The sequence below is a fragment of the Rissa tridactyla genome, chromosome 3 (genome assembly GCF_028500815.1).
Source record: "Rissa tridactyla isolate bRisTri1 chromosome 3, bRisTri1.patW.cur.20221130, whole genome shotgun sequence".
Classification (NCBI taxonomy): Eukaryota; Metazoa; Chordata; class Aves; order Charadriiformes; family Laridae; genus Rissa; species Rissa tridactyla.
In genome coordinates, this window is record NC_071468.1 from 93,995,239 (window position 1) to 94,021,206 (window position 25,968).

Here is a 25,968-nt window from a genome sequence, read left to right on the forward strand (position 1 = left end):
AAAGTTAACTCTACTGCAGGCAAAACCAGCACAACATGCAAAAGAACTTATTCTATATGTTTTTAAGGTTGCTTCTCTGGCAGTTACAATATGCAAAGCTCTCTTAGGAAAATGAGCAAGAATGAAGTCAATAGGTCTCTGCAGTAATTATTTAAAACTTACCCTAACAGTTCACATAGTTTTAGGACAAATTCCTGACATGCAGTTCAAGATGTTGATCTTAAAAAACTACTTAATAGCTACAAAATTAAAAAGAATACTTTCCAGTAAGTTCTGAGAGGTTGTACAGTATTTCTAAAAGAACATAACATTATTTGACTACAATGGCAAAGGTGGCAGCTGAAGAGGGCTTAAGGTAGAAAACTGATGTTGAAACAGATTATTCCAGTTCCATCAAGTGACACGCTTGTTTTGTTGAATTGTAACAATGTTAGACTAGTATTAAAATTTCAATTTAAGGTTACTATATAAATTTAGCGTTCAGCTGTCCGTACAGACAATTTAAATAATTGTTCTAAACTATTTAATGTAACTAGTATCAGTTTCCTGATTTGACACCACCTTTGAAAGCAAGATAAATATTCTATAAAAACAAGCGGTGCTCTCAAATAATTCACGTACAAAATTTAAATTCCTCTTTGTTAATCCTACCAGTGACAATGAAACACCATCCAGAGTAGTTCCTTTTAATTAAACCACACTAATTCATTTTAAACCAACCTTCAGGACCAAAACAGGTCTTAAATTGAGTGACTGCCCACTGCTGTAAATCCTTGTCCTTCTGCACAGTCACGTCACCTCGACTCCTTGTGTGGCCGCAGCCGACTGCGCTCACTGGGCTCCCTACAGCCGAGCCTAGGGCAGCAAAATGGGGAGAAAAAGAAGCCAAGAGGCGGTGAGTTAAGCAGGAATGATCAAAGAAGGAGGCCGGCTGCTTGCTGGGTAGAATTCGTATAAGTTTTGAGAATTTTTTGTTTATGTTTTTACTACAGTATGAATTTTGAGGAATTTTTGTTTATATTTTTTTTTTCTACAAAGGAACTTTGGCATATTTTTTTTTTTAAGATGAACTCTATTTTAGAAATATATTTCCTTTTCAGGAAGAACTTTTTAAGTAGTTCTTTTCATAGCAAACAACTGCTTGCTCCAGCAGCCTATCATTTATACAAAATATTAGCAATCAACAGCAAGCTTACTTCTTGCTGTTGCGATCTATGTGGGACCAGCAGGGCGCTATACAGCTCTACCCTCACCTGGCCTGGGCCAACCTGATGCCAGACTGGGACACTTCATGTCTCCCACAGCCCCTTACAATTTATACTCTGCAGTCCGAGCTTTGGGAATAGGAATGGGAATAACTCGTCCCACTCAGAGGAGAAGGGAAGGGCCGTTGGGTTTCTATTTAGCAGGGCCCGGCCGCTCCCGCCGGCCCTGAGGCGGTGGCGGCCGCTCCCCCGCCGCGGCCGTTGAACGCCCGGACGAGAACGCCAGCAAGCCGCCATCTTAACTGTGGGCATCCCTCAGCGTGGCGGGGTGCCGCCATGCCTGCTGAGGGCGGCTGCCTGCGGCGGCGCCGCCGGGGAACGGGCGGGCGGGCCGCCCGCCCGCCTGCCTGCCTGCCCGCCTTCGTGGTGCGCGTCCCCTGCCGCTGGGCCAGCCGGGCCTGCCCCGTACCGGCCCCCGCCCAGGAGTGCGTCTGGGGCTGCGGTGAGGACGGGGCGCTGCAGGCGGGCTCCGAATCCGCGCTGTCGCTCTCCGCCGGGGCGGGTGAGGCTGAGCGGGCGCGGCGGGAGCAGGCGGGCGGGTGAGTAGCCCCGGTGGGCGGGTAGCCCCGTTGGGGCGCGGGCCAGGCCCCCCCCAGGCTAGGGCGGCGCGGCGATACCCGGCGGGGCTCGATCGGCCGCTGAGGAGAGGCCGTGGCTGAGCGGCTCCTCCCTGAGCCTCCCGCCCTCGCTGAGGGAAGAGCGGAGCCGCGGGGTGAAGTAAAAACTCGAAGGGCCTCGCTGTCCTCGTTTGAGCGACACAGGACTAATTTATCTTTCAGTAATTTTATTTTTTCAGTGAAGTCTCTTCTAATGCTCGGCAAAACTCTGCTTTTAGAAGACTCTAGTGTCTGAATTTGTGAAAATACTTTATGCTGTGCGCATCTCGAGGTCTCAGTGTTCTCAAGCCTAGCCAGGTGCAGGGATGAGGAAGAGCCAGACCTGGGCGTTTGACCCAAGGTGGCCAACAGGATTATTTCATGCCATAAATGTCACATTCAATATAAATTAGAAAATTTCCTGAAGAGTTTTCTCTCTCCCTTGATGGTGGCGGTCCAGAGAACTTCTTGCCTTGCTGCCAGACCCCTGAGCCCTTCCCTTCCTCCCAAAGCCATAGCGCTCGCAGTGTCCGACATTTGCTGCCCACTGCTGGGAGTGCACAGCTTCCTACTGATAGAATGGGCTGAGTGTATTTTATATTGGTATCAGGAATATACTGGTTCTTTAGTGTTATCAATGTTAATTATTTAGTCTTACTCTATTAAATCTATTTATATTTCAACGCTCATGTTTCCTTGTTTTTCCCTGATTCCCCTTCCTGGGTGGGGAGGGGTTCATCAGGTGATACAATAATTGTCTAAATGACAATAAACTGTTGTGGGCTCCTCAAATCATCACACTCAATTACGGGATCCTGGGTGATAATGGAAGGCATTTCTGCCCCACCTCAGGCTGTAATACCCAAGCAGCACAGGCTGGGGCTTCATCTGGCTCCTTGCCACTGCCATCCTCACAAGTGGGCCCTGACAGCACGTGCTGCTCCTGAGGCCATTGGAGTGCAAGGGACCAGGCTGTCAGTAGTGCAGGACGATGGGGAGATGCTTTCTAAAGGGTTTGCGAATAGAATGAAAGATGAATAGGATGAAGACTGTTGGATTTTGTTCTTCACAGCCTCCAAAAATAGCTGGCCCTGAGAAGCTGTTTTCACGCGGAGGGTTTCCTCTGTGAGGTGCCCTAGATTCCGGTGGGAGATGAGGCTGCTTCTCCTTTGCCTTTTTCTGTAAGCAAAAAAGTAATTGCCTTCACCAAAGATGTGTAGCAACACTCTTTTTTTGCTCACAGGAGGTCATGAGCTGTAACAATAAACTGTTGACTGCCAGGTTCAAATGCCTTGTTTTCATGCACAAAGTACAAAGTTTTGCAAGAGGTCAGAGAGTTGAAATCCAGGCAGTAGAGCTGGTTAAGCTGTTAACTCAGGTCAGGTCAATCACTTTTCTTTATCTCTGGTTATATTACTGTACTTGAACAAAAGAGCTACCCATCTAACATGAAGAATAGTTAGCAGGATCAAGGGTTACTCAGATGCTTGTTTCCGTAGTATTACCAGATGACAGTCTTCGTGCTAAATCATAGGTCCGTAGAGTAACTTAGGCTGGAAGGGACCTTCAGAAGCCACCTGTCCCAGCCCCCTGCTCAAAGCAGGGCGGACCTCGAAGTTCCACCAAGTTGCCCAGGGCCCCCTCCAGTTCAGGCTAACATTAGGAGCTCCTTCGCACAAGTATTCAGCTTCCTGAAAGGTAAAATGGTCGCAGTCAAACTGACCGTATCTGTTAACTAACCTATAGGGCTCTGTCCATGTAGAAGGGAGCACATGCTAAAGATTCTTCTTTCCAAAATAGGCTAATTACGAGTAACCTGTGTGCACAGCTGGAAGCCTCGGGAGGAATTTGGCAGGATGAAGCCTGTCATTGTGGTGCATGGTGGAGCTGGCCGGATTTTTAAAGAACGAGAAGAGGGAAGTCGTGCCGGTGTTGTCAGAGCTGCACTGCGAGGTTACGGTGTCCTGAAACAGGGAGGCAGTGCCTTGGATGCAGTTGAGGAGGCAGTACGATCAATGGAGGATGATCCTCATTTTAATGCAGGTAATTCCTCAAGAATTAAGTGGGTTTAGAATCATCGTGTATTTAAAGTGTTTTGCCCTGATGCTTCTGAAAATGCTGGCTTGCATTTTCTTTGAATGATGCACATTGCAGTGGAGTAAATACAGTGTCACAAAATAGCTTATTTCTCTGTATAGTAAAAGAGCATAGTATGTACCATAGTTTCTCTGAGTACATTTAGGCAGATGAGTTACTCTTTTTCTCATTTTTCAGTGTTTTATACCTGCCATTCCATTCTTCTCTGGTGCCGTATTACTTTTCTGTAAATCTTCTGTTACTGTGCTGTGCATTCAGTTTTAAGACATGGACTCCTTAATGGAGGATATGTGTAGTTAACATTCATGTTTAAAGCAGTTAAATATAGCTTGCAGCAATGTTTAAACCTTAATGCTTGACCTTTACTATTGCCAGAGGAACACTGTTCTTTGGGATTTTAGGTGTTTTAATTAATACTTGCAATTAGTGCTTTTGTAAATAAAAATACAGAAGTAATGCAGTAGTGGTATATGTGTCATGAATTTATACAGTAAAGGTTCATAACTGGATTTCCTAACAATTAATGTTAATTAATGTTAATGTCAATAGTCAAATATTTTTCTCCTCTTCATATGATCTCAAATTTATTATTTTGATTAATTTCAGTGAAAATATTTCCCCACCCCCACCAAGGTATGTCAGGAATGAACATGGAAAGACAGACCTGTCAGTGTTCAGTGTCTTGGATAACATAGCTATTAGTTACGTGCACACTTAGTTTGCAGAGATTCTCTTGTTCTTTCTCACCTTGTAATTGAGAGCAAGGGAGAGCTTTTACTTCATATGAAAGTTTCAGTTTTGTTACTGACTTGGGTTGAACGTCTTGATTTTTAGAGATGGACTTTTAGAGATGGACTTTTGGATGTGGTGCATACTATTATATAATTAACATCAGGGTGGCATTCTCTCATTTAACTTTCATTTTTCTTCACCTGTTCTCTAAATCAGTCACTAGCCTTTAGGACTGTTTTGTTCAGGTTAGTAAATCAGTATCTATCTGGCCTTTGACTTTCTATTCTTCTGGGTTATGTCTACAAATACCTCTTTGTTGAGAGAATTTAGATTTGCTATTTTAAAAACGCCAGCTACTTCAGGGCAGGAAAAAATCCTAATTCTTGAGAAGCATCTCTTCAGTAATGTTCTGCCCGACATTAGGTGCCCAATGTTAACGTGGAAGCAACTTCAATATAAATTTAAGCTTAAAGATTGTTTACATCTCTTTCTTAATCATTCCATGTAAACAATTAAATGCTTTCTTGGTTTCTTATACATTAATTTTGATGGTTCTGTAAATCAACATACTTTAAGCTGAAAATATATTTTAGCTCAGTGTGACTCTTAAGTGATAAAAGTTTACTTTATAAACTGTTTAGGCTCATTTATTGAACTTGCCCGCAAATGTCTGAAGCATTTGGGCAGTTACACTAAGTAAGATCACAATAACTAGCAATATTCTGTGGTTTCCATACAGTTGGGTTTTTTTAACCTTTATGTGGGATCTTGTCACTTTTTCTGAACCATGCTCTCTTGTAGCGTGCCATCATTGAACTGACACCTGCGAGCAGTATATACTCCTCTAAAAATGGTTGTATCATTTGGGGAGAGGACCTTAGACTCTACCATATCCAATGACTGATATACAGTTGCAACTTAATATGTTGCTTAACCTACAAAACGCAATTCATGATTGTGACATGCTTTTTTATGGTCTAAGGTCATGTTTATCCTTAATATATGTTGAATTATTTTTTTGTTTAAAGGTGTTTACTTCAATTTGTTTTAACAATATTTAGACCTTGTTTGTAGTATATTAAATAAGCAATTTTTAGCAAAATTTGCTTAAACTGGACTTGAGCCTTAAGCCCTTTTTCAAGTTGACTATGATGATCCAAATGGCAAGTAGTCTGGTAATCACTTTCAGATACATCTAATTGTGTTAACGCTCATTAGATATAGCTGCTCTCAGTAGCTGTTGAAAATGAGCTGAAAGCTATGTGAAGAGGGCCCTGATTGGAGTGGCTGTTTAAAACTCACCGTGTGGTATTTATCTTTGTAAAAGAAAAATCAGTTTTACTGTAATATTTTCGAGGAAAATACAGATATGGCTACGAGACAACAATAAAGATTGGGAAGAATGGGTATAATGATCAAGTTGTGTCTTTTTCTTTTTTTTTTTTTTTGAATTATGAGGTTTAAGCCGTGCTGTGTATATGCATCTTGATGTAGGCTCAGTGGAGGGGCTCAGAGCATAATGAAGTCATCAAGTTCTGCTTGTGATGAGGAAGTGGTCTTGGTTTTATTTCCTTCATGTGAATTCTTTGACTAGCAGTATTTAGTATTTATAGTATTTATAGCTTAGTGTGAATGCTCCGGATACAAGAACTGTCCTTATAGTATACCTTGCACACTCTTCCTTCCTCAGCCTTTGCAGAACAGAGGACAGATAGAGGGAACAGAGTACTCCTCTCAGTACCCCTGTAGACAGCAGGAATCGGAGTACTCCTCTCAGTACCCCTGCTGTGATTTGGCTAATGTGAGATACGTCCGTTATTTGTGTCCCCTTAGATTTTGTCTTCTGTTTTTCCCTGTGTCCTTTGCTTCACAAGTGAGCCAGACATTTTTACTTTCAGTGCTGCTGCCAATGAATACCATGGCCTCAGAGGCAAGTAGTCCCTACCCATCGTGCTGAAAGGCAGGTGAAAAGACAGTCTGTAACCATAGAAGGAAGCATTCATCCTACCTCAGATAACTTGAAGTTTAGTATCTAGCCTTGCCATAGTCCACACGCTTTCACAGTGGTCACTGGAGTTGATGAGAGAGTGGCTATACAGCTCTCTAAGAATTAATTGTTCTTAGAGGGCATGTCTCTCTGCACTGTTTTAGCTCTGTAAAAATGTTCAAGTCTTTTCACCTGAGCTACTGGGTAAGTCTGTCATGCTTTGTTTTGTTTTGCTTACTTCTTTTTAAGTTTAGTCTTCTCCATCTTTATTAGCAAGGCTTGTGCACTTGATGACTTGCAACTGATTATTCCCCTGTGATACAGTTATTGGCGTTATTAAAAAAAAGACAAACCCAACCTATTTGCATTGTCTCATTTTGTATCTCATTAATTTTCAATTAGGTTAGTGATAGCACCGATAATTATAGAAGAAAATAGCTACCCAGCATTTTATTACCTTTTTTTTTTTTCAATTCCTTCAACTACTGTTTTTATTAGGTAATGAAGAACTTGTTATTTCAAGCTTTTGTTACACTAGTGAGTGGACATTTTTATTCTGCTCCATCAATTTTGGCAGTTTCTTGGAATGCTGTGTGACGTTAATCTGTTGATAGGATTGAATACTGCTGTTTTGTTGGGTTATGTTATATCCTCCTTTGGAAAAACTGTAAAAAAAAATAGTTTTATGTTCACTTGAAGTGCTCTGGGGGATAACGAATTCTGTTCATGATTGTTGGTCATTTTAACTTTCATACCTAGTATTTCATTTTGGATGGGATTGGAAGTGTGGTTTTCATTTGATAAAAGTAAAGCTCAATTTTAAAGTAGACATTGTACTCTGAGACTTTTGTTAATGGTTGGATTTTGTGGTTATACTCAGCAGTGTTTCTGCTGTTTTGTTTGTATTCAGGAGATACTTTCAATGACTGAGACAACAAACTGGGAAAGGGAAGGTTTGCTTGATGAGATCTAATAATTGAATCACCTGATGGTTAGCTCTTAATGACTTTCTTCTTTTTTCGTTCATCCCAATTTTTTTTTTGGTCTTCAGGCTGTGGATCTGTTTTAAATGAAAAAGGTGAAGTAGAGATGGATGCCATTATCATGGATGGAAAAACTTTAGACTCTGGAGCAGTGTCTGCAGTTAAATGTGTAGCAAACCCAATAAAACTTGCTCGTCTTGTCATGGAAAAGGTATGCTGAATATGTACTTGAGTATGAAACATTTTTTCCCTTAGAACTTCATCCGGTATATTGATATACCTCAATGGTGGTGTTTGTGTAGTGCTTTAAAGCAGGAAATATGGGAGAAATGGATGGCAGTGTTTGGAAATTATGGTCATGACCCTGAAGAACTCTTTATTTTAAGGGGTTTTGAAAGTTATTTATTAAAGATAACATTCCAAGGAAACATAAGTTCTGCCATGCAATTGGAAGCTTAAGGAGAAATTGACCCATAAACGTTGATCTCCTGTAGCTCCACAGCTGGTGTTCAGTATTTTAAGGGGTTTTTTTGTTCACTTGTTTTTTGAAGAGCTTTTATGCTGTCACTGAGTCTTCTGCTTGATCTTGCAAGATTCAAGTTGGATAATTAACTGTTGACTTTGCAATGACATGGAACTGAATTAAAAGACCCAATAACATATTTGGCCATGTAAGCAGTCTTACGTTGTTCTAGATAGCCGTCTCCATTGTGACCTAATGAGATGGTAGCCTTAGTGCAAAGTCATCGTCTTCCAGCAGTAGAAGATAACATTAACACTGTGTGATGGTGACAGATTTTCCAAGAGAATCAAACTTATCAGGGAAGTGGAATGATTATTATTTGACCTTCTATCTAAAACTGATCCCACCTTACTGCACTATGAAGTCCCTGTGATATCTACCACAGCAGACTTATCTCATTTTTCAGAAATGGTGCGAGTGGGATGATTCAGGATGGACTAGGCCATTTTTGTGATATGTGCATCTGTTTTACCATTACTGGTCTGTGACAGTGATCAAAAAGTTTGTATTGTCTTTGGAGTTTACATTTTTCATCCTGCTAGTGCAGCTGCCCCATTGTTGAGAAGGGTTCATATTTGCAAAAACACTTATTAACAGAGAGGTTTTATGTTTCGTTAACCTTTTGAAGTGACTTTTGAGGAAACAGAACGTCTTTTGGTGATCTGTAAAGATGATTGAAATGTAATTTGTCCTCAACAGCCTCCAAAGAAGACAGGAATTATTTTTGCCCTTAGTTGGAGGATAGTATCCATTAAAGTATTTAATATAAGTACTTTAGTGAAATGTACATTTACTAGAAAATAATATTAAAATTTGGACTGAATAAGCTTTTTCTTGCTTATTTTCTTCTTTTTTTCTTGTGTTTTTTTTATTCTGTCATTTAGCTAGAACAAATAAATAAGTATAGCTGGTAAACAGCTTCACAAGACCAAATTTTTCAAAATTTGAGAACGTAGGTGGAGGGTAGAAAGATATCTTCTAGCATGTTGGAGGGAATGTTGGGGGCTTGGGGGATTTTTTTTCTGTAGATAACTTCTTTTAATGACCATTGTTCAGTTCATATTCCAAAGTCACTGAGGTGGGTTTTTTTTGTCTTTTCTGTGACAAAATCCTATTTAAGTCAACAAGAATAAAGTGAAAACAACACTGTTGGTTTTCGAAAACATAACTTTCCAAAGTGTTCTTTTAAAAAACAAACAAACACAAAACAAAACAAAAAACTTTTCCTTTGTCTTTCTTGTCTGTTATAAGGTCAGTCTTGTTGTTGTGTGGTGCTTCTCATGCTCAAAAATATTGAGGCTAAATCTAAAAGGAAATCATAAAATTTAATTGTACAGGACCAAGTATAATGGTGTAGCCCTAAAACCATGACATTTTGTGGTGAAGTGTATTACTCTTTGCCCATATGCAAAAAATTCCGTGTAAATGACAAAGTTTAAATGTAAATTTTGGCCTAAATTGCTTGATGTATCTTGAGGTGAGCTTCTGCTGCTTCTCCATCAGGTGTAGTAAATGGGTTTACCAATGGATGTTACTCTTCTGTTCATCTTGGACAGGAATTTTGGGACACCAATGCAGGATATTTCACAGTACATTTCAGAGTGTATTTTGGTTTGGTTTTCTGTGCATAATTAAAAGTAATTTTAACTCTGTGACCCATGGGTAGTAAGACTGTAGTTTTCCTGGCATCTTAAGCCTGTTAGGGTGCTTATTTCCTAGTGGTTTTGAGATGCTTCTCTGCCTTAAGGAATTTTGAAACATGCACCTCCCAAAACCAAACAAAGCGAAAAACCCCTTCCCCACCTGCTTGTAATTTTCTTTATTTCCATTACTATTATGGAACAATATGGGCTCCATCTGGTGGCCAGAGTAGCTCTTCTAGACTGTTGTTGCGCACATTTATTCTGTGTGCTGTGACATCCTCACTGGGCTCAAACTTGTCCAAATTCATGGGGTAGAAGAAACGGCACCAAAATAACTTCCATTCATGATTTACTGTACTATTGAACATGGCAGCCTCTAGACATGAAAGGCTTTTAGTGCGTTAACTAATTGAACAAATCCTTGAGAAAGCAGTTAAATTCCTGATGAATTATTCCTGTTTGTAGTGAACAAAAATAGAATGATACATTGAAATGGCTTTTTTTTTTCTAAATGGAGCATGTAATCCCCCTCAGCTCCAACACTTCATTCGATGGGCATCTCGTGAACATTAGAGTACTTGATTCATTGGTATACGTGAACTGTGTATTTGTTTTCCACTACTTTATCATCCAGCCCTTTACATTAGACAAAGGAGAACTTAGCTTAGAACAGAGACTTGTCAAGACAAAGGTGCAAAATTTTGCTGTGCTTTGCGCATTGCCAGGATTGTTAAATAAGGAATGGTGATGGTCTGAATTTCAGGCCAGCTGCAGAAATTTGGGAGATTTTCTCTTCCCCCTTTCCCATGAAATTAACTAAACTTGCCAACTTTTGTTGGGTTTTAGTAAGATCTCTGGAACCCTTTTTTTTTTTCTTTTTTTTCTTTTTTGTCCTTTTGGATTATTTTGTGTAGGTGTATCTCAGAAAAATGAGGCAATTAAAGTTATCAAACGTATTAATGAAACTGTAGAAGGATGAGACAGAAAAGTGTGGTTCCGGGTTTTTGGTAATGTTCTACCAGTTCTTTTGATTGACAAGATATATTGGATATAAAAACAAATAAATTTCTCTGGAAGATACCCTCTTTTCAGTGAGGGCTGAACAAAAACCAAACCACTGTATCATAGAAGCTTATTCCTCTATATGCAAGTATTTCTTGTTTGTGCAGCTTAAGAGGGTGGGTATGTTATCAGAATCTGCATGTGGGAGGGAACCCTTTGAAAAAGTTTTAAGAAATAACTTTAATTTTTTACAATAAAACTTAAAAAAAAAAACTTATTTAAAGGATGATACAGAGTCTCAATTGCTGAAGAAAGCAAGTGATGGAGAACACAGACTTCTGATAAAGTCAAAAGAAAAGTTCTGTGTATTTCCTAAAAAAAAAAAAAAAAAAAAAAAAAAAAGAAAAAAGAAAAACCACAAAAAAACCCAACCAAGACCAGTTTGAATTATTGGATTGTGTGCTTCTGGTGGTTTAGTGGCAGAGGGGGGCAGTATTGTACAAAGAAGTTGTCTTTCAAGTCGAAGAACACTAGTTTATGTCAAAATAGGTAGGTCTTTTATTGTCTGGTAACATCACTCAGCATGTAAGCCTGTTGCTCACTCTTTCACATATACAGAGGACTTATTCTTGTTCCCTAAAGCAACTGACATGAATTGAGGATTTAATTTGTCAATAAAATGTCATTTAAATTTTCAAAAATGTTTGATGTCAGCACCACAACATCAGGAGTGTTTCCAAAGTGTAGTCACACTGCCTGCTACTGAAACTATCTGAAGGCGTTAGTGCAGAGGCTGTAATAGGCTTAAGTAGGGATCGATGTCCGTGGGTTGGGAAGAGGTTGGCCTGGAATCCTTTAAAACAATGCAGTGCTGTGGGTTGGTCATGGGAGTGATTGCTTGTCGTTGCTTTAGAAATCAATGGAAGTTGGTGGTCTGCAACCTCTTAAAAGTCTAAAGCATTGAGACTGTAAATGTCCTGCAGAATGCAGCATGACACAGAAATACCCAACCTTTGCATCCTCGCTTCAGGCTGAGAGCTGAGTGTGTGGCGCTTTGGCTCTGCAAGCCTGCTGCCTCCAGCATCATGTAGCTCTACTTCTTGGGCCTCATCTGGTACCTGTGTGCTGTGCTGCTGCATGGACGTGAATCTTGCTTGAAGTTAGGTGCTGTGCTCTGAAATGACTCCATACTTTAGAGTCAGACCACCGCTCCTCCAAAACCTACCTCGGCTCTGGTGAGCAATTAACAGCTGTGTAGCGGTCCAAGAAGTTGATGCCTAGACACAGATTTAAAAAACAAAAAAAAAAAAAGAAAAATCACATTTTAGATCTCCTACTAAAGTATAAGGATTAATGAAACGGATTTTTCTGGGAAGTATCTCTAAAATAGGAATTAACCAAGCTGTACAGACTTTGAGGCGTGGATTTAACTAAGGATGTTGACTTAAAAGCTGGTCTAAGTGCTTTGCTGACTAAAGGAATCTAAATAGAGCTTCTGCAAATGTTGTTAGAAGAGAGCAAACATTCTTTGATCAAACCCGTTAGAACAGTATTCTGTTCTTAAATTTGAAATTCAGGGTCTGTAAGAGTAGCACCTAGTTGAAGGAAATATGTAAAATAAAATGGTTCAGCTGATGTTAAGAAACACTTAATGTATGATATTTATATTTTTTGGTTATTTTACAAGGTGTAATACCTTCAAACATAACAGTAATTTACTTACCATTCTTTCCTTCGGAGTAAAATCCTTCTAGATCTCTTAGTTAACTGGACAAAACAGTTAGTTCATTAGTGATTTGGTGATTGACTGGAAATGGTACAAAGAAGTTGCATGCCAAAGAGTAAATTTACCAATTTTTCTTATCCCATTATAATAAGTATTAAACAGAGAAATGCAATTCTTTTCCACTAATGGTGAAAGTTTGTGTCTGTGTTTTGAAGAGCTGAAATTTTTTTCAGTGAGTGGAAGAGGATAAAGGCATAGAAATCTTGAAAGTTTAAAAATAAAAGTTGTCATTTTCTTTATGTGGATACTTTTAAAAGTAGAGAGTGCTTATACAAAACTGCTCAGTACAAGGGAAAACAAGAATTGTCAATGAATCTCTTGTCGGTCTTCTGCAGACGAAGCACATGCTGCTGACTGACCATGGTGCACACCTGTTTGCTCAGGCCATGGGCATTCCTGAGACTCCAGGGGAGAAACTCATAACCGAGAGATCCCGAGAGAGATGGAAGAAGAACCTTGAGCCAGATTCCAACCCTGAAGAGTTTCAGAAGTAGGGGTTTTGTAAAATACTTCTTCTTTTTAAATTTGGGTAATTTACTTTGTGCTATCAGTTCAAAAAAACCCACCAAAAAACAACAAAGCTTTAAGACCTGTATTCAGACTTCAGAATACTTCGAGTGTTATGTAGTTTGATACAGTCTTCACAGTATGTCCTCAGTGAAAGTAATGAAAAGTCAACTTTTCGATGAATTTGCTCAAGTATAAGTGACTGGAACAAAGTTGAACAAACTTGTTGATGGCTTAAGAAGATTGCTGGTCACACAGCTTTTGTGGTATTAATAGAGGACAAAGCTAGAACCTGTTGCTCTTAAAATCACCAGTTACAGAAGTGCATACAGCAGCTTTAACAAACTTTGGCTAGTTCTTTTCCACGGAGGAACTGTGATGTTAAAAAAACTCCAGTCCGCGTTTTAAAACAAGTCCATGAAAAAAAAATTAATAAAGCTGATCTTTGTTGAGTAGATTTGTCTTTAAACTGGCATTAGGTAGTTAAATAACATCAGATTTTGACCAGTAATTCCTTAGGAGTGCTGATTGTGGCTGTTGTTGTAGATAAGAATGAAAAAAAATCACCAAGAAGTTCAGTGTAGTGGTAGGTGTGAAAAGAGGTGCTACTGGATGGTATTGCAAAACAACAAAATGAAAGTCACTTGAAAAATAGGCAAGTCTCATATAAAGTAGAGAGGAAGGTGAGGTGGATGGGAAAGGAAGGAAAATCATCAGGTGTCAAAAAAGCTTTTCATGCCTGTGAGGTAGGCATACATACTAAATTGTTTTGAGCTTCCATTTGTACATCAATGGTTGTAGAACAGGAAGACACTCTATTACATTACATAAATACTGTATTACATGTTGTTCATCTGTTCTGTGAAATAGTAGTAATGAGAGAAGCAGAGCTGAAGAATTTGTAGATCAAAAGGAGGAAATTTCTTCTGTGGGCAGGTTAATTAAAGTCCATGAAATGAGGCTATAAACTACAAGCTATATGTTGTTTTCAGTAAATTGCTAGAAGGAAAAACAAATTCATGAAGCAACTGTAAATGTGGTCTTGTAAACAAAGTGAAGTTGTTCCTTGACCATAAGGCCTTAGTCATAGTTCATCTTGTATCCAACAAGTTTTCTTTTGATCCATGGTCTTTCCAAGGACTGTGTGGTATTATAATTCATTATGAAGAATTTTGAGGATGGCATAGCCCCTACTGCCTCTTGGTCTCCTGAATATATAAGTCAGAGTGGTGAGGCATCTGAGTCTTTAAAACTAAAATTCATTCTTTAAAACTACTTAATTACTTTTTTTTCTTATGACAGTGGTAGGCATCTTTAATTTCAGCATTGTCTTGTTCTGGAATATCTGATAATAGAACGCTTGTGTATTTCTGAAAGGCTCAAAACTTTTTTTTGTCTTGGCCATGCTGTTCTTTTTCTGACAACCAGTGCCCAAAACATCAGCACAAATTCACAAAGTTGAAAACGGGTCTTTTTTTTTATGCAAGCCCATTTGTTCCTGTATCACATGTGGAATGTTCTTTTTCCCCTGTTATGTTGACGGTGATTATGTAGAAACTTGCCTGAGGTGAACAGACAGAAGGTGCAGTAGTATTAGTCAGAGACAATGTAATACCAGATCATACTGGGAATTTGAAGGTTGGTGTATACTTTACTTCCAGTCCCCTGGTCCTAACAGTGTTGGAAGCCTTGAGGGTTCACAGCTTTCCAAGCAAAGTTTGGTACCTCCAGAAGAGAGACCTTTCTCTTTTGCTAGTTAGAAGCCTGCATTCATTTATGCTAAAAGCTTATGATTCCATTGTATGTACAACATGGCATCATGTACACATTTTGCTGAGAATAAGGCGTGGTTTGTTTTATCTACAGTCTCTCACTCCAAAGATTCTGACCATACCTTTGTCGAGAATTGCTGGAGTTTGCCTGAGAACCCCACAGAAAGGGAGTTGAGTCCAGCGATAAGGTAGTAGGTGGGCTACTAGCCCCTCTGTGAATCACAGTGCAAGAGTAACTTGAGAAGGTATTAATTAACAAGGACCCTGACAGCAATTGACAGAAAACCCTATTACTGATGCAGGGCTAAGAGACAAAATAGCAGATGTATTATTAGTTGAATGGGGTTAGAATATGTACATGTAACTTCATGGGTACTGGATAATGAAAGATTTAGACAAAAGGTAATGAATGAGTCCAAGTGACCCATTCCATATTACAGCGTGTGCAGTACGTAAGAGTAATTCTTCATTCAACAAAATCGTTACTACTAATAGCATCCTCTGGTATACTACAGGTACTTGTTGAGGTTCTTGCTACTGTCACTAACTATCAATAGAGAGATGATTATAATATGACATCTCTACTTGGACAGTTTTGCCTGCCTTGGTAATGTTTCTGAGTCAACTAGCTATGCAACAGGTTGTTTGTATCTTCTTTGCCTTTGTTCTGAAGATGAAAACATGTGACACTGAAGTGATAAAAAAGTTTAAAGGGACAGTAAGAAAGTGAGTGTAGTTGTCTATTTGCTCCACTGCAGATAACATATGTCAGACACATTTACTTTGTTACTTATCACCAGTTGAGCTCTTGTACCAAAACAGATAGCTGCTGTGTATCTGATCTGAGTACTTTCATTATTCTCACAGTTGCTTAAGGTAAATACCTACCTAGGAAAATATCCATCTGGATTCATCTTGCTTAGTGTCTCAGGAGAATCTAACTTGAGTTGGTTGAAGGGTGCCACATAAGCGTGCAAGAGAGTATTGGATTTGCTAATATTCTTTTCAGCAAATCATTAGTAACAGATGGATGGGTGGGAAGCCCATCTGCACCATCGTATCAGTTTGAGATGAGGTCCGTCTCCACATAAATGTCAGAGCAGTTTGTAAGGCCTGTGATTCATCAGTCAGCTTTGAATTGCTGTGAATGAAGTGTAGGGACTGACGGTATGATATTTTACATAAGCAGGAGGGAACGGGAAGCTGGTTCTTTTGAGAAATTGACTCTGGGTTTCATGGTACGCAAAGGCTTTGCCTGAACTTAATTAGCTAAGATCTTGTGGGGCTATCGGGAGACCCTCACTGGTGCCCAGGCAGCTTCCAAAGGTATTCCTGTTCCAGTCACCTGTTGGGCAGGTCCTTGAAGAATTGTTACAAATTCTTTTTCTGTGTGGAGGAATTTAGATTTTTTTCAGTATACATCTCCTAGCCAGATACTGGTTTACGTTCCTACTTGAATTGCCAAGATTGGAATGTGTGGACACTCAAATTGTTGCTTCTCAGTGCAGCAACTGTTACACTAAGTTACAATAGCCTTTTTTTCTCTGAGTATGAATGCACATGTATATTTTAAGCAGCCTGTTATATATGAAGATTTTTAAGCTAATGTGCGGTTTCAACGGATTCTGTTGGCCAAGTGATTTAAACCTCAAGATTGCATAGCTACAAAGATGAAAATATGTATTAATGATGCATTGTGAACAATGCTAGTTGAAAGGCACATAAATAACTTTTTTTTTTTGTGGCATTCAAACATTTAGGGGAATAAGGAAGAGGAAAGAGGAGGAACAGGAAGGAAATGATTCAGTGCATTCATAACATTACTCTCCTTTTCTGTATTCACTCATTTACGTGCATTGTCGTTAATAATTCCGGTTAACCTCCTGTTCAGACAGTGGAGACAATTCTTGCGTCTTTGAGTTGCTGTTTAGGGGAAAGTTGTGTGTCACAGCCAAAAAACTACTCCAGAACTGATGGCTAGAAATATTTCTGCCCCGTGTGCTTTTGTTTTGCGTGTTTTTCCTCCGCAAGTCGAAGTTTCCATGCTATGAAGGTAAACAAGTCATGGGGGGAAATTAAAAAACAAAAAAGAGTGTTTTCTACTCTATTAAATGTAAAGCAATGAGAATTGTTGCATATTGTGTGTTATTTTTGTAATGAGAAGTATGGTAAAAAATAGCTTTATGACGAGCAGTAATTTTTTCGCAGTAATCTTTTTTTAAAGCCACCTGAGAAATAAATGCAACATGCTTTGGCAGGTATGCTTTAATTCTACCTAATTTTGTGAACTGTTTTTCTTGGCAGAGACCTTGGAACAGTCGGTGCTGTTGCTATAGACAGTGAAGGAAATGTAGCTTGTGCAACATCTACTGGAGGACTCTCTAATAAACTGATTGGCCGTGTCGGTGACACAGCATGCATAGGTATGGGGTGTGGGGTCTTGCCTCTCATTTTTTGGAGGTATCTCATTTGAAAAAATAAAAAAAGGAAAAAAAAATGTATTACACATTCTCTTTTCCTTTAGTGAAATGAAACATAAATACTGGTACATCTGAAATGGAGGTCTAACATTCAAATGTGTCAAAGCTCAAGCCCCTTAACACAGCATGGAGATCGCAAGTAAGGATTGGGAGTAGAGGTGTAGTGCTGTCATTATTATCATCATCCAACGCTTTTCTGTCTGGAAAAATGGGGATGGGAATTTCTTTTTTCTGTCCTTTCCTGAATGCTGATGTTTTTTTCTCTGTGTTTCCTTTCTGTTAGTTCTGATAAAGCTCTCCTTTCGTACATCCATGCTTACAGATAAGTCAAAAAAACGTAGCCTGTTCCATACTAAGATGCTGTTTTCTTGATACTTAAGGAAGTAGGTGTAATTGTAACTACCGTTTGTTATATCAGTGAGCCAGAATTGTAAAAGTCACTGACAACTTTGAGTAAATTCCTGTTCTTAGAGAGCCCTGATAAGACTACCTCAGAGCCTAATAGTTGAGGTATGGAATAAAGGAAATATTTTAAGAGATCTCTTATCCAAGTATAAAGAGACACTTGAAATCCTTTCCCCAGACGTCTTCCTCTTGTGGGACAGACTCGCTGTTTTATTGCTGCAGGGTTCTACCATGCCGTTAGGATTTGGAAAATAATTATTTTTTGTAAAATGTGTTCCAAACTCAAATAGCACTGCTGTTGACAGTACGTGATTACTATAAAACTAATACTAACTTTCTCTCACACCCTAAGTTGCTGATATTTTGTTACCCTCTGTGTTTGGACTATGATTTTCAGCTTCATTTCTGATTGCAGCCTTCTGACTGCAAATACCCTTCTTTTATGTAGGTCGTATTCAGGGCTCCTATAGTATGGGACATAGTTCTGTGAAGGACAAGTGAAACTGGGCACTCTTGAGCATATGGCTTGCAACTTCCACTCTTACTAGACATCTGCAGGATTGGACACGGAAAGGCTAGCTGTCCTTTTAAGTATCAGAGCCTTTTGAAAGGGGGCTCTGACAGACTGATTGTGGCAGGGTTTTACCGCATGTAAATCGGGGTCCATTGAAAGGGTCTGGTCTGATCAAGAAAGTACAGAAGGGAAGAAACTTTCATGGCTCTTGTATGCCTCTTTCCCCTCCCCCAGTACCTTGTTTATAATGCTGTGGTATGTTCCTCCCCAGCTCCTGGGAAATATTTTCTTAGGACACGTGCTGGAAACATGGGTGTTGAGCAAGCAGAAGCGTGGTGGAGAACAGGGTGTGGAATGTGCCAGCAAAACAAGGATGAGAGTGAACATAAAAGGAGAGGGGGGTGGGAGTTCAACAGAAGAGACACTCTGCTTGTGGTGAGGACTTGCAAGGTTCTTCAGGGGTGCTTTGTGATGCTTCACTAGACCTCAGGGTCTTCAGATCTCTGTCTGCTTTTGCAGATAAGTTCCCCTCAAACTTGGGTGAATTGACCAATGTTGTCACAAGATCTGCCTTCATATCTTCTCAACTGGTGATGTGTGAGCTGGCATTCTGCATCCCATTGCTATCTTGCTGATCCTCAATATACTGTCCCCTGCTGTTCTGGAAAATATTTTTGCCCATCCCTGTGAAGTGTTGGCCTGCTTCTGCTTCTTGAACCACAAGCAGATCACTAGTCTTCTAGCCCTCTCAACTTGGCAACTAACTTCATACAGCTGTTGTTGATCTCTGTCATACATTTTACTTTTCAAACTTAGGCAGAAATGAGAAAGAAGTTTGTTACTGACACTTTGCTCCCAGAAGTTCACAGCATTGCTGGACCTTTAGGAAGAAATGTTCAGTACCTATTTTAAACAATGCAGAGCTTGTAAATTGTAATACAGAATGTTGCCGCCTTTTTTTTTTTCCCCCCTTTGAAAAGGAAGCGGAGGTTATGCTGATAACCGTTCTGGTGCCACTTCAACCACAGGACATGGGGAGAGCATTATGAAAGTGGTCTTAGCCCGACTGATCCTCTATCACATGGAGCAAGGTATATTCCAAACTTCCTGTAAGCTGAAATAATGAGGATAGGAAACGTTGCCTAATGACAGGTTTCAGTTTATGTACTATCATCCTGGAACAGTTGTCAGAAGAGTTGCTCCCAGGGGTATGTGGGTGGGTCACCTCTTTTTGAAAGCAAAATGAAGTACTAAAGTATTGATAAAGCTAAAATAGCCTTAAATGGACAAAAATATCTATGCTGCTTGATGTTTAATTATGCTTTAGATCAATGTACATTTAAAGACATTATTGTATGCTTTGTTTAACTGAAGTTCTCTTAATATTTTTTTTCCCAATTTCAAAGTAAAATTTTGTGAACGAAGAAGTAGGAAACAAGTAAAAGCAAGATATACTTAAGGAAGCAGTAGAGGAGGGCTAGAGATAGATAATCAGAGCTGAAATAAGAAAGCATAGGATATCACCTTTCTAATAAACTGTAAAGGTCTTTATTTTAACAACTGTGATTATAGCAGCAGAAATGCTTTTAAGACATTTTAACTATGATTTAGATTTTCATTTTGTTTTGGAAAATGCACTAAACTGACTGGGTGGGTATGTAGTAAACAGCTGACACAGTATGTCTTGTGTGACTGTAATATAATCTGTCTGTGGGATGACACTTTGGAGCTTTACCTTCATAAGTTAGTTTGTCATCTAAACCCTTGATTATATTACAGCCTGTAAACATAGCCAGACAACATCCTTGTATTGCATGCAGTTGAAGAAACATTAATATAGATATCACCATTATTTTTAGAAAGCCATAGCTTTTGGGCAGTACAGTGTAACTTGTTTTGTGATTAACTGAACTGGAAATAGTTGGAAAACTTTCAATTTACATTTTCATTGGAGAGGCAATAAGTAGAGAGACAAGTAACAGCTGAGAATATTTTTGTTATGCTTTATAGAGCTGTTTGCATATAATGGATGCATTTCTCTGGGAATCTTTTGGCTAATGTGATAGTTTCAGAATAAAATACAACCTACAGATTATTTCCCAAAGCTCTAACGCATTATGATCTAACCTTGCTCTCTATATTATGTCCCTACATGTTCAATTTGGGAATGGCCTTCTAAGCTGTATTTAGTCTAAACTCTGTAAACCAGTTTCTTCTCTGGCGTGAAGTTAACTGCAGTGCAAAACCTATGCATTGGTAACAGTTATCTGGCTTGTGATAAATCAGTATGAAAGGCAAATGAGGCTCAAATTAAAATTGGAAAAAAAAAAAAAAAGAGAAGGGAAAAAAAAAAAGAAAATGCACCCACACTTGTGCATGTTTAATTCGTTTGCACTTGTTCACCCTGCCTGTGCTTGCTCTACCTTCATTCATCCTGCCCAGAAGTATAGCTCAGCTGCCAAGAAAATACGTCAGCAACAGACTTTTTTTCACAACCCCCCCCACCTCCCCTCACTATGTTTCCATGAAGGTGCTGAAAAGAAACCCTCAAGTTATTGTAACTTTTTGAATCCTTGAACGGTCAATTGAAGTTGCATGTTTAAGAACAACTATAGAGCTCTTTCATAATTCTGTTCAGCTATTCGGTAATTCACATAGTAAATATCTTCTTTTGGAGCAATGCTGGAAAATTTACTTTCCTATTTCAGGAGTGAATTGCTTTGCCAGTCTTAACAGCTGTTGGAATCGCTGTCTTACGGTGGCAGCTGTTGTCTTGATGAAAAATCAAACAGTGAAATACTGACCCTTTGAAGTCAGTGCCACTGACTTGAATAGTCACAGTGTCACCCGTAACCTCAGAGAAAGGAGCTTTATCCTGTCAGTCAGCAGTGCTGTGAATAATTCTGACTCTGCTGGTTTTGTTTGGTTTTAACTCAAAATTTGCAGGGAAGGCATGAAGATCAGTTTTTGTTCTGCAACTTAAGCTGCATAACATTACCGATGGTATATATCTTAGAACAATTAGGCCAAGCCAACTGCATTCCTGAATATATATTCACACTTGTAGGGAACAAGTATTCTGCAGCTATTACAGGCCTGCGTGTATGGTGTACACATTAACTTTTGATTTATTTAGAAAATATTCCTGTTAATATGAGTTAACCATAATGAAAAGATAAAAGTTGTTCCTCATCTCGTCTGATACTTTCAGAAGTTTCAGAAAGAGTAATGCTGGTGTCTGCTTTTGATAAATAATGACAATGTGAAGTATGTGCTTTGAGCTCCGTTGCAGACAGTGGACTTGGAACATAGATGATTGACATTTTTGATTGTTTTAATGTGTTTTTTTTCAAATTGCAAATGCTTTAGACCTAGCTTGTGACAAACATTTGATTGAAACACTGCAGATTGGCATTTTTCCCTTCAAAATAAAATAAGAATTTAGTTGAAGGAGGAATTAGATTTGGCTAGCTTCACGGGAAGGGATGAAACTTGAAGGGAATTTAAAAACTTGTTTCAAGACAGATACCACGAAGTTATCTTGTTCTTCTTTTCAGGAATGTCACCAGAGATGGCTGCTGACACTGCGTTAGACTACATGAAGACACGAGTTGGGGGCTTGGGGGGCGTCATTGTTGTTAACAGTTCAGGAGAGTGGGCAGCAAGGTTCTCCACCAAGCAGATGTCCTGGGCTACTGTAAAGGACGACCAGCTGCATTATGGGATTTACACGGGGGAAAGGCATACAAAATCTGTTGATGAAGCACTTGCATCTGAAAGTGAGGGATTCTGAGAATGAAAAAACATGGACTGAGGAAGAGTAAGATCTCCAGTTTTTGCTGGAGGACAATGACAGTTGACTTCATCTTTCTGAAAGATCTGTACTCTTTCGATTGGTTCACAGGCATTGCCACATTTACAGTCAAAATTAAATCTGGACATAGTCCTTCAGTGGTCATGGATATACGTCTAGTGTGTATTAATACCTTTGGGAAGTCAGGAGATCCTCCTTTTTTAGATAAGAAAGAGAATGGTCAGTAGGTTTCTGGTTAGCATGCCTTAATCCTGTGTTAAAGGGAGCCTGAGTTTCAGTATTAGAGAAACTCCTTTCTGTGCCCGTTCTCAAAGACTGCTGCCAGGATGATTTCAGAGATGAATACCTATCAATTAAAAACTGAATTTCAAAAATTGCATGGCTCTCCAGAGTCTTTTGAGCAGTCATCTAATGATAACAAAGTGCTAACTGTCACTGAAATACCACCGAACAGCAGCGAAGAGTTAAGACTACGTCATTGTCACAGGCTTGAGGTAACTGTCAGGGGAAATAATAATGAAGTAGAAAATAACTTTTCTCCAGAGATGGGAAATGTGATGCTGTCTGAGGAGTCCTGTTTTATTCCATTCATTGGCATCAACCTACAATTGAAAAACAGAGAAAAAAAAAGTAGGTTACAATATTTTGAAGTATATGTGGATAGTTAACAGGACAGATACTATTGACTTAATATCTGGGGTAGTAATAAAGAAGGTCATGATTTTAATAAATAAAAATAAAACAGCAATCTTTACTACTCAAATACAAAGGTGATAGGCACCTTTTAAGCCTAAACACGAGACAAAGAGATGATGATTAACTGGAAAAATAATTATCTAAAATCAAGTGATAAGCTGTACTAAAACAAATAAAATTGTCTCTTAACAAGCTGCTTGTGTGAAGTCTGAAACGATCTCTGGAGAGGTTTTCTTTTTTAAAAAGAATTGATGTTCTGCATTGCCTCTAATGCAGTTTCTTCATTAAGACTTTATATTTTCAAAAGAAAGAGAAAAATTTTTTTTTCCTGTTTTCTGACTTAATTACATAATTTTTTGTGGTAAAACTGTGTAATAATTTTATGGATTTTAGCTGGTGACTAGGTTTCCTCCGAACGCAGATTTGTATGTTACAATTACACGCCATCGTACTGTGGAACGTTCCCTTTGCAAGATAGTCCAAGTAAACATAGCAAAAATCTTAAATCGTAGTTTGCAACTACTCGTACCTGTGTCCCAACTTCAACCAGCTGTGTTATTGAGTTGGCTCATACACAATGGTCAGGTTGCCAAGGCTGGCTGACCTGCTCCGTGCTTTGATCCGTGGTTTCTTCACTGTTGCAGGTGATGATGTGGACAGCGGTGGTTCAAGAGTAGATGGCTAATGCAAAACATAACTTGTGTACTTTGTTCCACAGGAGATCGTGTAGAAGATGGCTACTATCTGATCATCAGAAGTTCATGAAACAATTAACAGTATTAAAGATGTGCTCATCTGTAGAGAGAAGTGGTCTTCTCCTGAGTAAAAATTAATTTATTTCATCTTCTGTGCATGAAATACCAATTATAGGGCCAGGCTGTTCTCTGGGAGAAAACACAGTATTGTCTTAGCTTAATTTCCAGAATAGCAAGGCCATCCGGATTTTTGTGGTCAAGGATCGGCTTTGTTTACTTCGCCTGTCCCTAGTGCAAGATCAAATTCCGGACAGGCAATAGAAAATACAATCTCCACGAGTTCTGCCAAATTTCACTTTGCAGTATTGTTCTCATGAAATTGCTTAATGAAAAAGAATCCAGCTTGAAGGATGTTTTTTAGAGCCAAATGGTGATACATAGGCATGGATGTAGGTTGTACGCAAGAGAAGAACACCACAAATATCTTGTTTTGTTCCTGCTTTATCAGATTAAAGACTGTAGAGGGCACATTCCTAGTAACCATTCCTTTGCTTGAAGCAGCTGGAGGCAGGAACATTTAACCCACCACTGCTGCAACACCTGGTGTGTCACCTTTGTCAAGCTCTGTTATGTGTTCTGAGAGGATGGAAGGCTGCTCTGGTCACGCTCCAAGTTGACCAACACCCAAGAGATGGTTAGCGCAGCGGCAAACGTAAGCTAACGCACCCGCCGGCTGGTTCACTGGGGCTTGGGGCTGGGCTCACCTGGACAGCTGGCTTTTGGTTAGCTTTGAACACGTTCACATCTGCTTAGAAGGTACCGTCAACCGCAGCAGCAGTGCAGATACCATCTAGGGGCTGTCAAAAGGAATAGTAAATGGTCACTGTGGTTAATTCACCTCAGCTGTTCTTGGGAATATAATGTAATAAATCGCTGGCACTTAACAAAGAGCGTTATCCTATATAGGTTCTTCTATCGCTCACCACCAGGCTAACTGGGCACCTTCCAACAGTGCATTAGGCAGCGTGGCTACCATCTGCTCTGTGTGATTTGTTCTGTCTCACCCGCTCCTTGGTAGCGTTCTCAATATTCCTTTCTTGTGGAAAAAGTAGCTGGTTTTCAAAAACATGCCTGTGCTGTTGCACTTTTCCCATTCAGGCAGGGCTGGGAATGGGGACCTGTGCCTCGCGTGTGGATCGATGGTGTTTGATAATCCTTAGGCTGGAGTTTGCTCTGCGGTTCCAACGATGGCGGCTCAGGCAAAGCAGTCAGGGCTACGTGCCCTTCTTCCAGCTGGCTGGCCCAGTCAGCGCTCCTCGGAAACGTAGGTGGCTCCCTCACCTAATCCGGACAGCAGGAAGGGCTCTTCTGGGATGCTGTTCCCCTTTCCCATAGGAAGGGGGGGGGTAGACCTAACTTCCAATGAAGCTGGAGGGCTGAGGGTGGAACAGTTGTTTTCTTCTCTCTCTCTTCACCCTTTCAGCTGGAACAGGATGAGACTTGCTTGCTGACGAAGCAAGAAGTAGCCCCGTGCAACATCAGCAACCTCATTTTTTAATATTCTTACATGTCCCCTGACCTTTGTGAATATTGTGAAACTACCCCTTTGTAAGGGCTTTAACATTTTACAGCTTTTACAAACGTGGTTGAAAGAGGCTGAACTTCAGGGGGATCCCAACAGCAGCATGGGCCGTTGCGAGCCACGGCCGTGCCCTGCTGCTGGAAATGAGCCTCTAATCCAAATGGCTGTGACCTGGATATCAAAGAAGGAAAATTAGAGGTCTGTTGCCAAGAAACTGAGTGTCCTTGGCGTGTAGCAAAGCAGCAACAGAGTTTTAATTATCTAATTAAAGTGCGGCATCCCGTTATTTTAGATCATTTAGAAAGCCAGTTGTGGCTGTTGTCCTGTTTCTGTCCTGCAGCGTAGGAAGGGTGGGTGACCCGAGCAGGTAGCCGTGCCGGCCGTACGTACGTGTGGAAGCCAAGATGCTAACAAAAGCAGCAGGGCGGTGATCATCCACTTCACTCAGATATTGTCGGTTCCGCGCGGGTTTTCCTTCTTAATCCTTGCAAGTTACAAGTGATTAAAAACTGTTCCGTAGCACATCACTTGTTTGGAAATTGGGATTTTTTTTTTCCTTTTTTTTTTTTCAGTGTTCTACTTTGTCCTACATTTTAGCTCTGTCTCTCTGGGGTGGTTTTCACCGACTTTGAAATCTGTCTTGGCAAAGTTTAATGGCACTCGCTGTTTGGCTTGTTTCTCTTCTGGTCTGCTTTTCCTTCGACATGGCCCCGTAAATATTTGCTGTGGGACAGATTGCCATCTTGGTTACATCAGTATAAATGAAAAGCGCAGCCACCGCAGCCCGTGATTACGCTGTTGGAAGTGAAATCGGAGGCGGGCTCGCCTGTCCGAAGCCGGTAGCTCTGGAAGGAGGGAAACAGCCTTTGCTAAGGAGGAAGAGAAGAGG

General features: G+C 39.9%; 1 protein-coding gene across 2 annotated transcripts; it reads left to right on the top strand.

Annotated features, from left to right (window-relative positions):
- Positions 1-1,566: 1,566 nt before the first annotated feature.
- ASRGL1 (asparaginase and isoaspartyl peptidase 1) lies at positions 1,567-24,217 on the top strand. 2 transcript variants are annotated; one of them, XM_054196906.1, is made up of 7 exons: positions 1,567-1,707; positions 3,662-3,904; positions 7,729-7,871; positions 12,950-13,104; positions 17,198-17,316; positions 19,273-19,383; positions 21,850-24,217. In XM_054196906.1, exons 2-7 carry the CDS (start codon positions 3,718-3,720, stop codon positions 22,083-22,085), a joined length of 951 nt encoding a protein of 316 aa, XP_054052881.1. In that variant the 5' UTR covers positions 1,567-1,707; positions 3,662-3,717; the 3' UTR covers positions 22,086-24,217. The 2 variants fall into 2 exon arrangements, with proteins under 2 accessions (XP_054052881.1, XP_054052880.1); XM_054196905.1 differs by having other exon boundaries at positions 1,573-1,767; positions 21,850-24,216.
- Positions 24,218-25,968: the final 1,751 nt, after the last annotated feature.